Genomic DNA, 13,498 nt, shown 5'->3' on the forward strand with positions numbered 1-13,498 from the left:
GGTGCCCGGGACATATAATCTGCACAGTCCGTGTGTACGGTGCCCGGGACATATAATCTGCACAGTCCGTGTGTAAGGTGCCAGGGACATATAATCTGCAGTCTGTGTGTATCGTGCCCGGGACATATAATCTGCACAGTCCGTGTGTACGGTGCCCGGGACATATAATCTGCACAGTCCGTGTGTAAGGTGCCAGGGACATATAATCTGCACAGTCTGTGTGTATCGTGCCAGGGACATATAATCTGCACAGTCCGTGTGTACGGTGCCCGGGACATATAATCTGCTCAGTCCGTGTGTACGGTGCCCGGGACATATAATCTGCACAGTCCGTGTGTACGGTGCCCGGGACATATAATCTGCACAGTCCGTGTGTAAGGTGCCAGGGACATATAATCTGCACAGTCTGTGTGTATCGTGCCCGGGACATATAATCTGCACAGTCCGTGTGTATGGTGCTCGGGTCATATAATCTGCACAGTCTGTGTGTACGGTGCCCAGGACATATAATCTGCACGGTCTGTGTGTACGGTGCCCGGGACATATAATCTGCACAGTCCGTGTGTACGGTGCCAGGGACATATAATCTGCACAGTCAATGAGTATGGTACTCGGGACATACAATCTGCACAGTCCGTGTGTACGGTGCCCGGGACATATAATCTGCACAGTCCGTGTGTACGGTGCCCGGGACATATAATCTGCACGGTCTGTGTGTACGGTGCCCAGGACATATAATCTGCACAGCCTGTGTGTACGGTGCCCGGGACATATAATCTGCACAGTCCGTGTGTACGGTGCCAGGGACATATAATCTGCACAGTCAATGAGTATGGTACTCGGGACATACAATCTGCACAGTCCGTGTGTACGGTGCCCGGGACATATAATCTGCACAGTCCGTGTGTACGGTGCCCGGGACATATAATCTGCACAGTCCGTGTGTACGGTGCCCGGGACATATAATCTGCACAGTCCGTGTGTACGGTGCCCGGGACATATAATCTGCACGGTCTGTGTGTACGGTGCCCGGGACACCATTTTCCTGCAACCTGAAGCTTTTCACTACCGGCTGATCACGTGCCATGCCGCCGCCGCCGCCGCCGCCGCCACACAACCACGTGCCGCTGCTCTGCTTGTAGTGACGCTCTGGGTCACATGACCGGTGTCAGCTGATCCAACATGGCTGAGCCCAGACTTCCCTGATCTCACCTGACCCAGTTTGGCAGCGCTGATGCGGGCGGTACAGGGAGGATAGTGCGGGAATAGCAGGCAGCGGGGAAAGCCGAGCACGTCCCCTCTGCCCGGAGCTGCCTGCTCCCGGTCCTGGGCAGCAGTGCTGGAGCTGTCCGCGCCGCTGTGCATGACTCCAATCAGGGGCATCCGCAACTGTGCGCCGTGCAACCGCATCGTGTGCTCGGTGCCTCATGTCATGTACTGTGTGACTGCAGATTGGAGCTCATAGACTGCATGTCCTGTGCAGAGGCAGCAGCGATCGGCAGCAGCGTGTGTGTGCAGGAGAGCAGGTGAGCAGCACATCACTGTCTACTGTGTGCGCTATGTGATGTGTGTAGTGCATCATCATATGGAGTGTGGTCTGTAACATCATCAGCTCTCTAATAAGGAATATATATATATCTATATATGTGTCGTATATGTAATGCTTTGTATTATTGCACCACTTCATCCTGTGTAATTCTATTATATATAATATAAATGTAGGAACGTCATTTTGTGAAATTTAGTTATTTTTCCTGTTTTTGATAACTCTGCTGATGTTCGTGCTTATGGTTGGTTCTTATGGAGTAACGCTCTTCTGTGTCTGCCGGCTTTATCCCCATTGCAGCCATTGTCACCTTCACTGGAAAAAAAAAATGTGTAATTTTTTTCTCCCTTGGAAACCGTCAGAAACCCCAAGGACTCTATTATAGATAATGGTTTGTGTCCGGCGCTGTTAGTGTCCTGATTCTTCTCGTGCACAAGGCCCCTTTTACTGTCCTGATAACAGAACACTTGTGTAAACCTGTAAATGACTGTCATGTTTCCTTAGGCTACGTTCACATTTGCGTTGCGTCGGGCGCAGGTTCGGCGGCGCATGCGTCATGCACCCCTATATTTAACATGGGGGCGCATGGACATGCGTTGTCTTGCGTTTTGTGATGCATGCGTCATTTTTGGCGCAAGCGTCAGGGCGCACAGGACGCTGCATGTTGCATTTTTTTTTGCGCCGAAAATCAGGCAAAATTGGACGCATGCGTCACAAAAAGCTGCGTTTTGCATGCATTTTTGCATGCGTTGTGCGTTGCGTCGCCGACGCACCGCACAACGCAAATGTGAACGTAGCCTAAACTGGTCAGTTCTCCCCAGTGTATGTAGATGGGTTCTTTAGCCATAGAATGTGTTTTGTTTAGTTTTTTAATCAGGGCTCATGCATGTGACTGTAAATATCAGATAAGTGCTATTCTTTCTGACAGATGGCACTCGTCCCCATGTTATTCTATGGGGCTGTGCACATGTCAGATGTTTTTTTTTCTTTTCCTTAGGCCTCTTTCAAATGTCAGTGCCTCCAGTACGTGTGGTGACAGTTTTCACGCGTACCGGAGACACTGACACATGTAGACCCATTCAAATGAATGGGTCTGTGCACATATCTGTGTTGTTTCACTGACCGTGCGTCTGAGTGATCCACACGTAGACATGTCCGTTTTTGTGCAGCTGCACGGATCACACGGACCCATTGAAGCCAATGGGTCTGTGTAAACATGTACCGCTCATGGATGCCGTCTGAGTGATGCATTAGTATCACACGGACGGCCACCGGGTAAGAAGTGCTACAGTAAGTGCTGTTCCCCGGTGCCGGGTGCTGAATCCGGTTCTCATCATTCTCCCATGCTCTGCCAGCAATCGGTGCTAGCAGAGGAGAATGATGAGAGTTATCTTAAAGTCCGAGCAATGACAGCAGGTGGGGACTTTTGGGACTCTTACCCCCATCATCCGACACCTGCTGCCGCTAATAACAGTGACAGGAGGAGCGGATGTTCGAAGTACTCCTCAGCCGCCACCTGCGATGTAACAAAATAAATGAATGAAAAACCCGACTTGGGTTCCCCCCTATTTTCTTGAACCAACCAGACAAAATTCACAGCTGGGGCTCAACCTTCAGCTGTTAGCTTCTGCAAGGTTGGCTATCAAGAATAGAGGGGTCCCCACGCCGTTTTTTTAAATTATTTAAATAATTTTAAAAAACAGCGTGGGGGTCTAACCCATTTTTTTTGACAACCAGCCTTGCTATAGCTCACATCTGGGGGCTGCTATTCTCAGGCTGGTAAGGGGCCATTGATATAGGCCCCCCAGCCTAAAAATAGCAACCCGCAGCTGCCCAGAAAAGGCACATCTATTAGATGCACCTATTCTGGCGCTTTGCCCGGCTCTTCCCAACTTACCCTGTAGCGGTGGCAAGTGGGGTTCATATTTGTGGGATTGATGTCACCTCTGTAATGTCAAGTGACACTGAGCCCATGGCTTTGTAATGGAAAGGCGTCTATAAGACATCTATCCACTACTAATCCTATAGTTGTAAATAAAGACACAACCAGAACAAAATCCTTTATTTGAAAAAAATGACACAGACTCCTTTATTATTCTAAATTAAACCATACTTACTGCAACGCCTAATCCCCCGACGCTCTCGATCTGTAATAATAGTAAAATAAAAAAACAACAATATACCATACCTGTCCGTCGTTGTGTCCCACGGTGTAATCCATGTCTGGGGACTAAATAGTTTCCAACCTGGACGGTGCACAGATGCGGTCGTCCTAGCTGAAAACCACTGGTAAAACGCAGGTCATTTTACATGCGGATTCTGCAGAATCCGCGCAGAAAAATCTGCAATGGAATCCGCAACGTGTGCACATACCCTTAGGCTGTGTACCCACATTGCGTTTTTTATACGTTTCTGCTGCTTTTTTTGCCGCAGCGGAAACGCTTAAAACCACATTCCCATGCAATCCTGTGGGATTCTGCAGTTGCTGTGCCCATGCTGCGGATTTTCCTGCTGCTGAATCGCATAGCGGTAAAATCCGCAGCATGTTCATTATTTCTGCGTTATCGCGGCGATTCCGCCACCGTAGGATTGCATTGAAAGGCTCACATTACGCATGTGGCTATGCCCACAATGTGTAAAGTGAGCGCTTCATGTGCGGATGGTACCCGGGTCTGGAGGAGAGGAGACTCCTTCAGGCCCTGGGTACAATAGTCCTGTAAAAAAAAAAAAAGAATTAAAATAAAAAATAGGGATATACTTACCTTCTGATGGCCCCCGGAGTCCTCCCGGCTCTCAGCGGTGCACGCGGCGGCTTCCATTCCCAGGGATGCATTGAGCGAATCACCTGGGATGACGTTGCGGTCACGTGACCATGACGTCAAAGTTCCTTCGTGCAAAGCATCCCTGGGAACGGAATGTACCGGGAGCGCCGCTGAGGAGATCTGGGGCCGTCGGAAGGTAAGAATAACCATATTTGTTTTTTTATTATTATTTTTAACATTCTATCTTTTACTATTGATGCTGCAGCATCAATGTAAAAAGTTGGTCACACTTGTCAAGCTCTATGCTTGACAAGTATGACCAACCTGTTACTCACTTTTCCAAGCGATGCTTCAAATCGCTTGTAAAGTGCAAGCATTCTGCAAGCTAAAAACACTTGCAAAACGCATGCGGATTCCGCATGCGTTTTACCCGCGGCAGGGAGTTGCGGAAATGCTGCTGACATTTCCGCAGCATTTCTGCAACGTGGGCACATAGCCTTACTCGCAGATCTTCCCATAGACTCAGATGAGGAAGTTCTGCAGGTAAAAAACGCAGAGGGTACGTACTAAAAACACTTTTATCTGCACATGACTTTATCGGGAAAGTAACAGGATGTATCAAAAGCAATGCGCTTTTTCTTTAAAACACGACATACCAAAAAGAGTCAAAAACTGCAGCAGGAAAAAAAATCCGACAAAGACACGTAAGAAAAACCTATTTTATCTAATTAGTACAGAAATGAAAATCTGCATCATTAAAAATTCATCATGTGAACGTAGTCTACATCAAAGAATGAAAAGGGAACTAAAAAGGGGAATAGAAAAAAAGATGTGGGATAGAGGTTAGGAAGTAGCTAGAAGGAAGGAACCGAGTGATGTGAAGTCCTATGAATGGAGCGCAGGACTGTGGGGCCATCGGTCAGCGCACATTGCAGGATTTCATATGTAAAGGTCGCAGTGTGGTTGTACTGTCATTACCATGCTGTCTCATGGCAGTGTGAAATCTGGCAGAAAGTAGGTAATTGAATTAGGCCATGAATTATTACAGGCAAATTCTAACTCGTATTGGGACAGTAGACTGACTTCATACAGATAAGATGAAATTTAGGATTACACTATTAGATTATGTTCACACATTGTGTTTTTGCTGCGTTTTTTCTCTTGATTGGCAGTAAAGTAGCTGCTTCCAAAAAGCAGGTTTTGCTGCGTTTTTACTGTCTCTTGTTCATGTTGAAAAAGTTTAGTGACCCCCCCCAAAAAAGCACAATTTAACGTTCTTAGGTTTTTGCAGCAAAGACGGATACCTGTGTTTTTTTCTTTTTTTGTTTGTTTGTTTGTTTTTTGCTGCGTTTTTGCACTTACCCATTGTTTCCTATGGGTGAAAAAACGCATTAAATATGCTGCAAAAGCACTGAAAGAAGTGATATGCTGCAGTTTGCAAAAACGCAGCAATTCTCCAAATCGGTCAGGAAAAAAGAAAACCATGTGTGTTCATGAGATTTCTGAAATCTCATAGACTTTAATACTGTAAAGTGCAGCATAAAATTTGCATTTAAAAACACAACAAAAAAATAAAGCTGCAAAAACGCAACGTGTGAACGTAGCCTTAGTCATCTGTATCGTTGGGTTATTAGTACAAAAGGGTAAATGTTACATTTCTTTAGAATGTAAATTAAAATGTTTTTCACTAGATACAATGCCTCCAACAGACACTATTAGCTGTTACTAAGAATGAACATTAAAGGGAATGTATGATCGGAAAATGATCTGGTGTATTAAATAGGTTTATATGTTAAAGTGGAACCCGTCATCTTAATTTTGTGTTCATAAATCGGTAGTACACATGAAAATAAGAAACTTTGTAATATACCTTATCAGAGAAATGTACTTCTTTCCCCTCAAGCACTGATCATTCTCAATTCATGGGTAAAATGTGTATTCCGTAAAGAGAGATTCTTGTATTACGGAGTGAGAATCTTAGAAGTAGCAACTGTCATATCTATCTATGAAATGGAAAAGCAGAGGTCCTGCCTCTTCTCTCCCATCTCTATAAGATCTTCAGTAGTAACCGCCATCTCCTAGCTCAGTAATGTAATAATCTGTCTTCGCTGAATACACATTTTACCCATGAATTGAGAATTTTGAGAATGATTAGAGAAAGAAGCCAATTTCTCTTAAAGGTTATATTACAAAGTTTTTTTTTTTATTTTCACATTTACTATTGATTTATGAATTAAAAATTAAAACAATGGTTACGCTTTAAATTTTTTTTTATTAGAAGTTTTTGGTCTTTTTTTTTTTTCATTTTATAATACTGTATTACAATGCGAAAATTTCAAGGGGTTGTCCACTGCTAGGACAACCCCTTCTCAATCCCTGATGTTTCCCTCCCCAGTAAAATAATAACACCTACACTTTCCACCTGGGCCGGTGCCGTTCCAGTGGTGTCCGCACTGGCTCTACCGATCGCGTGAGGTTTTCATGTCACATGATCCCTGTGACCAATCAACCCTGGCGTCACTCTCTCCGCCATCGGACTAATCGCCTGTATCCGGTGGAAGTGAGAGAGCAGTAGCGGTCACTTCCTGGGTCGGTGAATATAGGTGTCATTTTGCTGGGAGTAAACATAGAGATTGGGGAGGAGTTTTTAGCGTAGTGGACAACCCCTTGAAAAATTTCCAAGGTGTGGTTGGCCGTTCTAGTGATCAGTCAGCTTCTAGCAATTATAGACGATGTTGATCACCTATGTATAGGTAATACATGTCTTTGACTTGTAAAACACTTACATCTCACCGTCTTTCTAATTGCATTAATTACTAAATTTCTAAATGTTAGAATTATGTAGACCGGTTATGTACTTTTATGGCAGTGTGTGCTTTAGGAGAAATATTTGATACCTTTTTGAATAAATGCTAAATCTGTTTCTATGCTTTCTGAATGTTCAGTATCTACATAGAAAGCAATCCAGCTTACAGGAAATATCCCGTTAGTCACTCAGATATGTAGCACGTGACTGATATTACTAAGCCTTATATGTTAATGATGCACATCTACTTGGTATTTACTTTAATCCTTTGCTTAATTTTGTAGGCTTCCAATACTAAAATGTGAAAAATTTACACCTTGACACTGCTCATTATCCTTGCCAAAATGGAATGGTTGGTAAAGTCCATTAAGAAAGAACTTGGCATTGACCAAAATCAGCTCTCTGTCTGTGAGTCTGAGAATCACGTGGTCGCCCTTGTCTCTCAAAAATGGCTTTTGAACCTGAAAGAGCGTAGAGGAGTTCCAGTACAATGCCCAAGGCCAGAGGGATTCACTTGTGTGGAAATACAGACTTTTTTGCAGAAATCTGTTCAGAAGATCCCAGTTGGCTGGACGAGGATAGAGATCCATGGACTGCGGAAAAAAAAGCTAGGCTATTCTGTAGCTTTAGACAATGGTCTCCTACAAGGACATAGTGGTGACTCTGAGTCTTTGATTGGGTATATGCACAATGTTGCCAAGCAGAACTATAAGAATATGTGGAACAAAGCTAGTAGGACTTATGTGCAACCCTATGAGAAGTTAACTAAAGTGCCAAGCATGCAGGCCTTGGATGCCCTAAAATTGTCTCTCCAAAAAGTCTACAGTTGTTCCTTCTTAAACGTAACTAAGGCAATAACAAGTGTCTCACCCTCTAAAGAAAGTGCCAATTTTGTTGTTGGGTCTCCTACTTGTCCAAATATAGTTCCAGCTGATGCTCTGATTGAGTCCAGTGACATGATCTATATTCTATTACCTTATGTGCAGTATTCCTTGTATGATGCAGTCACTTTCAGTCCAGCCAAGCTTGCAAACAGCCACGCCAAAGTACTATTTATCCTGTATAATGTCCTGCAGGCCATGAAAGCTTGTCATCAGGCAGGCCTATCATGTGGAGCAATTTCATTATGCAACATAGCTCTTGACGAGAAACTTTGTAGTCAGCTAAGACCCAACTTTATTGATTATGAGACACCGTTCGAAAGCGTTTTGGACAGTAAAGATAAAGTCAATTCCGCAACTGATGTTGACCTAGTAAAATGTAATCGAATGTGTGCATCATGCAACAGTGAGCTAAAAGAGCTAGTGATAGGCTGGATTCATGGAAGAGTGAGCAACTTTGACTACCTTATGTACCTCAATAAGCTGGCTGGAAGAAGAGAAGGCGATCCTAATTATCATCCAGTCTTGCCATGGGTGGTTGATTTTACTACCAAAAATGGCAAATTTCGAGACCTAAAGAAATCTAAATTCCGACTTAATAAAGGGGATAAACAACTAGAATTCACATATGAAATGACAAAGCAAGCCTTTGTTGCAGGAGGTGGCAGTTCTGACCAGTTGCATGTTCCTCATCATATTTCCGATGTTCTATCTGACATCACATACTATGTATATAAAGCCAGAAGGACACCAAAAGCAGTGCTCTGCAATCACGTACGGTCTCAGTGGGAACCTAATGAATATCCAGCGAGCATGGAACGAATGCAAGGGTGGACACCAGATGAATGTATTCCAGAGTTTTATTCAGATCATACCATTTTCAAATCCATTCATGCAGACATGCCGGATCTTGACATTCCATCTTGGTGCAGCTCCTATGAAGACTTCATACATGTACACCGAGCACTTTTAGAAAGCAGGGATGTCTCTCAGGATCTTCACCATTGGATTGATCTCACATTTGGGTACAAGTTGACAGGGAAAAATGCCATTAAAGAAAAAAATGTTTGTCTTCATCTGGTGGATAACCATACTAACTTGACATGTTATGGAGTTGTCCAATTGTTTGACCAACCACATCCGAAGCGTCTTCTGGGCCCTGGATATTCCTTATATGAAGCCCCTAATATAGTCCCATGTAAACACAATATTATTGAGATGACTATATGTGATAAGGACGCTGTCAGCGGTCTGGTTCTAGAGGCCACTGCTTGTGAAAGCCATTGGACAAGTGAAAAGGTAAGCTCTGTGGATGATGATCTGGAACAAGGGACTGAAGCTCTAGATGCCTTAGGATCTGCGGGAAAGAATAATGAGCCTGCTTCTATACCCTCCCTTCAAGTCAGTAGTGCTGGTACCTTTTCAAGCGAAAACCGAGCTCCACCAGTAAAGTTAACCAGACAGTATAAGGGCGTATCTGATGAAAATGGTGGAAAGATATCACTTCCTGAAGGTTTCAATCCTATACAGGCTCTAGAAGAACTAGAAAAACTGGACAATTTTCTAGTTCGAGGTTTACATAGCACTATTCTTCCTGTAACAGAGTCTGAAAAGAAGCTTACTCTGAGCCTTCTGGATTTTTTTCAGCGAGATATTCAGGCTCTGGGTGTAATGATGGCAGAGATTATTTTTGCACCTAAAATTCACACCACAACACCAAATACTTCAGTGAAAGAGCGGTATTATTTGGTCCGTAATCTGAGCAGACACCACATGAAAGAGATTCCAACTCCTCTGTTACAGATGCTGGAGTCTTTGTTGCAGATACACACTCCAGATGACTTTCTTTTCAGTGGAATAAACCTCGAGGAGCAAGTCAAAGTGTTTGAATTCCCCCAGATTTATAATGGTCTTCCTCCACCCTGTCCTTCACAACTCCTTAGTCCTTTTTGTGCCACCATTCCTTTCCCTAAATACTTTCCAAACTTGCATAAGTTTATTTTAATGTATCAGTCCAGAAGAACGGAAGATGACAGCCAAGGCCGTGAACTTGTGTTCCAACTGTGGCAGCAAATAGATGGTATTCTTTGCGATATCACCCCTGAAGGATTAGAGATCATTCTTCCATTTGTCCTTTCGCTTATGACCGATCAGAGCACAGCTGTATATGCTGCTTGGTATCTTTTTGAACCCGTAGCCAAAGCTTTAGGTCCTAAAAATGCAAATAAGTATCTAATGAAGCCACTCATTGGTGCATATGAAAATCCTTCATATCTGCATGGAAGATTTTACATGTACACCGATTGCTTTGTGGCCCAGCTAATAGTACGTTTGGGCTTACAAGCATTTCTTTCTAATCTACTTAATCATGTGCTGCAAATACTTATCGGTGTGGAAAGTTCAGGTGATGAAGGAAAACTCTTGTCTGGAACTGCCGAAGATGAGGAAAGTGGTGGTGAAAGCCCAGTCTCATGTGAATTTGGTGAAGGTAGACACAACAGTATAGATCGAAGTTCCTCGTCCCATGAACTCTTAGACTATACATCTGGAGTCAGCTTTCATGATCAAGTGTACATGGCTGAAAATGAGGACTTTCAGTCCGGCCTGTATGTTAGTGATCCTCTTCAGCCACAAGAACCAGAATCTCTCAGTCTTGGTCGGTTGAGTGACAAAAGCAGCGCAAGTGAAGTTTCTCTAGGAGATGAAAAAGCCATGGATAATGATTCCATTAGGGAAAAGGGTAGTATGAAATCTGGAGACAGCAGCCAAGACCTAAAGCAAAGTGAGGAATCTGAAGAAGAGGAAGAGCGAGAATGTTCCCCAGGTCTCTCAGAGCTAACCCTATCGGTCAATACTGATACCTCTTCTGATACAGTGCTGGCCAATGACAGTAGAGAACTGGAGGAGGAGGAACCTGATTTAACTAACCAAACGGAGGAAAAAGAACAAAAGATCTTAATAGGTAAGAAATTATTACTTAATTCTGTGTAAATCTGGAAATAATAGTAAAATATTGATATGAGAGAGGACTGGCTGAGACAAGACAAGCTAACGATTCAATAACGTGTTCCCAAGTTACTGAATAGTTCTTAAAGTTCAGCATTCGCAGTTCTGTTGGAAACCAGTGCTGCATTAATTGCTCTAAAGTTTAGTTAAGGAGCATTTACACTGAAACATTAACGGGCTTTAGTAGGAACGTAAACTGGCTGCTGATCAACAGATGAATGAGCAAAAGTCTTGTTCATCGGGTGAAATTATTTTTAAGGTGCTTAAAAATATTTTTTCTCAGCAGTGCATCGTCCTGTGTAAACTGAACTGGTGCTACCTGGAAAAATGGGAGCCTATGCACACTAAACCATCTGTTATAGATGCAGTGGTCATTGTTAAAGGGGTCATCCACTACTTGGACAACCTCTTCTCAATCCTTATGTTGTCCCGTTGTAAAATAATATTTATACTAGTCTCTGGTTCCTCCGTTCCAGCTTTGTTGGCAATGGCTCTCCCGAGGATCGAGTGACATTGTATCACGTCATCCCTGCAACCAGTCAACGTCCGCTTCACTCTCCCCGCCTTCAGATGTGTCACTTAGAACTGGAGGAAGTGAGAGAGCAGCAGATCTCACTTCCTCTGGATGTATGTGATTGTCCGAAGGTGGGGAGAGTGAAGCAATTGCTTATTCAATGCAGGGATCGCGTGACCTGTCCCCAAAAGTGCCAGTGCTGGCACGGTGCCAGGATCGGAGGGGAGTATAGATGGTGTTATTTTACAAGGAGGCAACATAGAGATTGAGAAGGGGTTGTCTGAATAGTGGACAACCCCTTCATGTTCAGACTACCTGTGTAAACAGGCTGTTAAACGATTGGTAAATATTTACTGATCGGTGGCTGTTGAGTACTTCTGGTCAGTTCCAGTAAGCAGAACGATTAAGGCTACTTTCACACTAGCGTCGGGCTCGGCCCGTCGCGGTGCGTCGGGCCGAGGTTCCCGACGCTAGCGTTGTCTCCGCCGCACAACGGGGGCAGCGGATGCATTTTTCCAGCGCATCCGCTGCCCCATTGTGAGGTGCGGGGAGGTGGGGGCGGAGTTCCGGCCGCGCATGCGCGGTCGGAAAAAGCGGACCGTCGTGAGCAAAAAACGTTACATGTAGCGTTTTTTGGTACCGACGGTCCGCCACAACACGGCGCAACCGTCGCACGACGGTTGCGACGTGTGTCAATCCGTCGCAATACGTCGCTTAATGTAAGTCTATGGGGAAAAAACGCATCCTGCAAGCACTTTTGCAGGATGCGTTTTTTCGGCAAAACGACGCATTGTGGCGGATTGCAGTTAACGCTAGTGTGAAAGTAGCCTAAGACTAATGATAGGCAGGGAAGAGGTCTGCCACGCTTGTCCAATTTCTTCCTGCTGATTGCATTGTTCTGGCGATAAGCTGCTGGTTGACGTCAGTCTGTTGCTTTTTAATGAAGAAGGCGAGCGCTCTCTGCTGAATGAATGAAGGCCAAATGATCACTCCTTTTGTATGTGTGTTTCGGCTGAGATACTCGTCGGCCAAACGATCGGTCAAAGCATTGTTTAGCCAGCAGCCATCTAATATGTATGGCTAGCTTTCCATTTACATGGACCGACACGTGGCATAATACGACCACTGATCGATAAACCTTACCAATCGGCAGTCATTTAAAGGGAACCGGTCAGGTCCCCCATGCCCTCCAACCCAGCAGCATTCATGTATTTGAGTAAATTTCCTGCCTAACTTTTCATGGATAATGTTTTTCTGTACAAACGAGGTTTAAAAAAAGTATTTATATTGCCCCCGGTTGCTATGCTAATGTGGATGTGAAAACCTAATTTGCACGAGCGGTGTCATCGCCGCTCATGCAAGTCTAGCGAATGCTCGCCGCTTATTCCGGCAGCGTCACTGCATCTCTGAAGCTGGACATGCGCAGTGCGCACCTCCTGAAGCCGCGAAGCGTACACCCAGAGGTGCACTGCGCATGACCGAAGTTCAGAAGATGACTACAGAGTCATACACACGGCTTCAGAGACGCAGAGACGCTCATGCAAATTATGTTATCATGCCCGTTGGGGCGTGATCATATGGAGAGAGGGCAGACTAGTCTGGGGGAACTAATGTCCAATCGTTAGTTAGCATAGCAAACGGGCAATATTAATGGTTTTCTTAAACCTCATTTGTACAGAAAAATGTTATATAAGGATAGTTAGGCATGGAATTTACTGATAAATAAGTGAATGCGCCTGGGTTGGAGGGCTTGGGGGATCTGACAGGTCCTCTTTTTATAGCCTATTAGTGATAAGCAGTCAAATAAGGCAGCACACTGCGGCGCCAAAGCATGCAAACATGAAACCTGAAAATTGAACTGCATTACTGCACTAGAAATTTGAAAAAATTAGAGCGTTTAGCGCATAAAAATGGCCAATTTTATGTGTACCTGGTAGCCACATTAGGGCATCTGTCGTATACCAGGTCCTAAACTTTCCTTTC

At 44.4% G+C, this 13,498-nt stretch overlaps 1 protein-coding gene across 2 annotated transcripts in view; it reads left to right on the top strand.

Moving 5' to 3' along the window:
- The first annotated feature begins 1,117 nt into the window (after positions 1 to 1,117).
- Positions 1,118 to 13,498, top strand: part of WDR81 (WD repeat domain 81) — an 85,469-nt gene continuing 73,088 nt past the window's right edge. Inside the window, exons 1-2 of one of the 2 annotated variants that reach the window (XM_077294472.1) lie at positions 1,118 to 1,526; positions 7,399 to 10,957. In XM_077294472.1, coding sequence (XP_077150587.1) covers positions 7,459 to 10,957 — 3,499 coding nt within the window. In that variant the 5' untranslated portion in view covers positions 1,118 to 1,526; positions 7,399 to 7,458. Of the gene's footprint in view, positions 1,527 to 3,993; positions 4,268 to 7,398; positions 10,958 to 13,498 lie in introns of those variants that run through there. The other variant, XM_077294473.1, reaches the window with a different exon arrangement.

Source organism: Ranitomeya variabilis, chromosome 3 (genome assembly GCF_051348905.1).
Source record: "Ranitomeya variabilis isolate aRanVar5 chromosome 3, aRanVar5.hap1, whole genome shotgun sequence".
Classification (NCBI taxonomy): Eukaryota; Metazoa; Chordata; class Amphibia; order Anura; family Dendrobatidae; genus Ranitomeya; species Ranitomeya variabilis.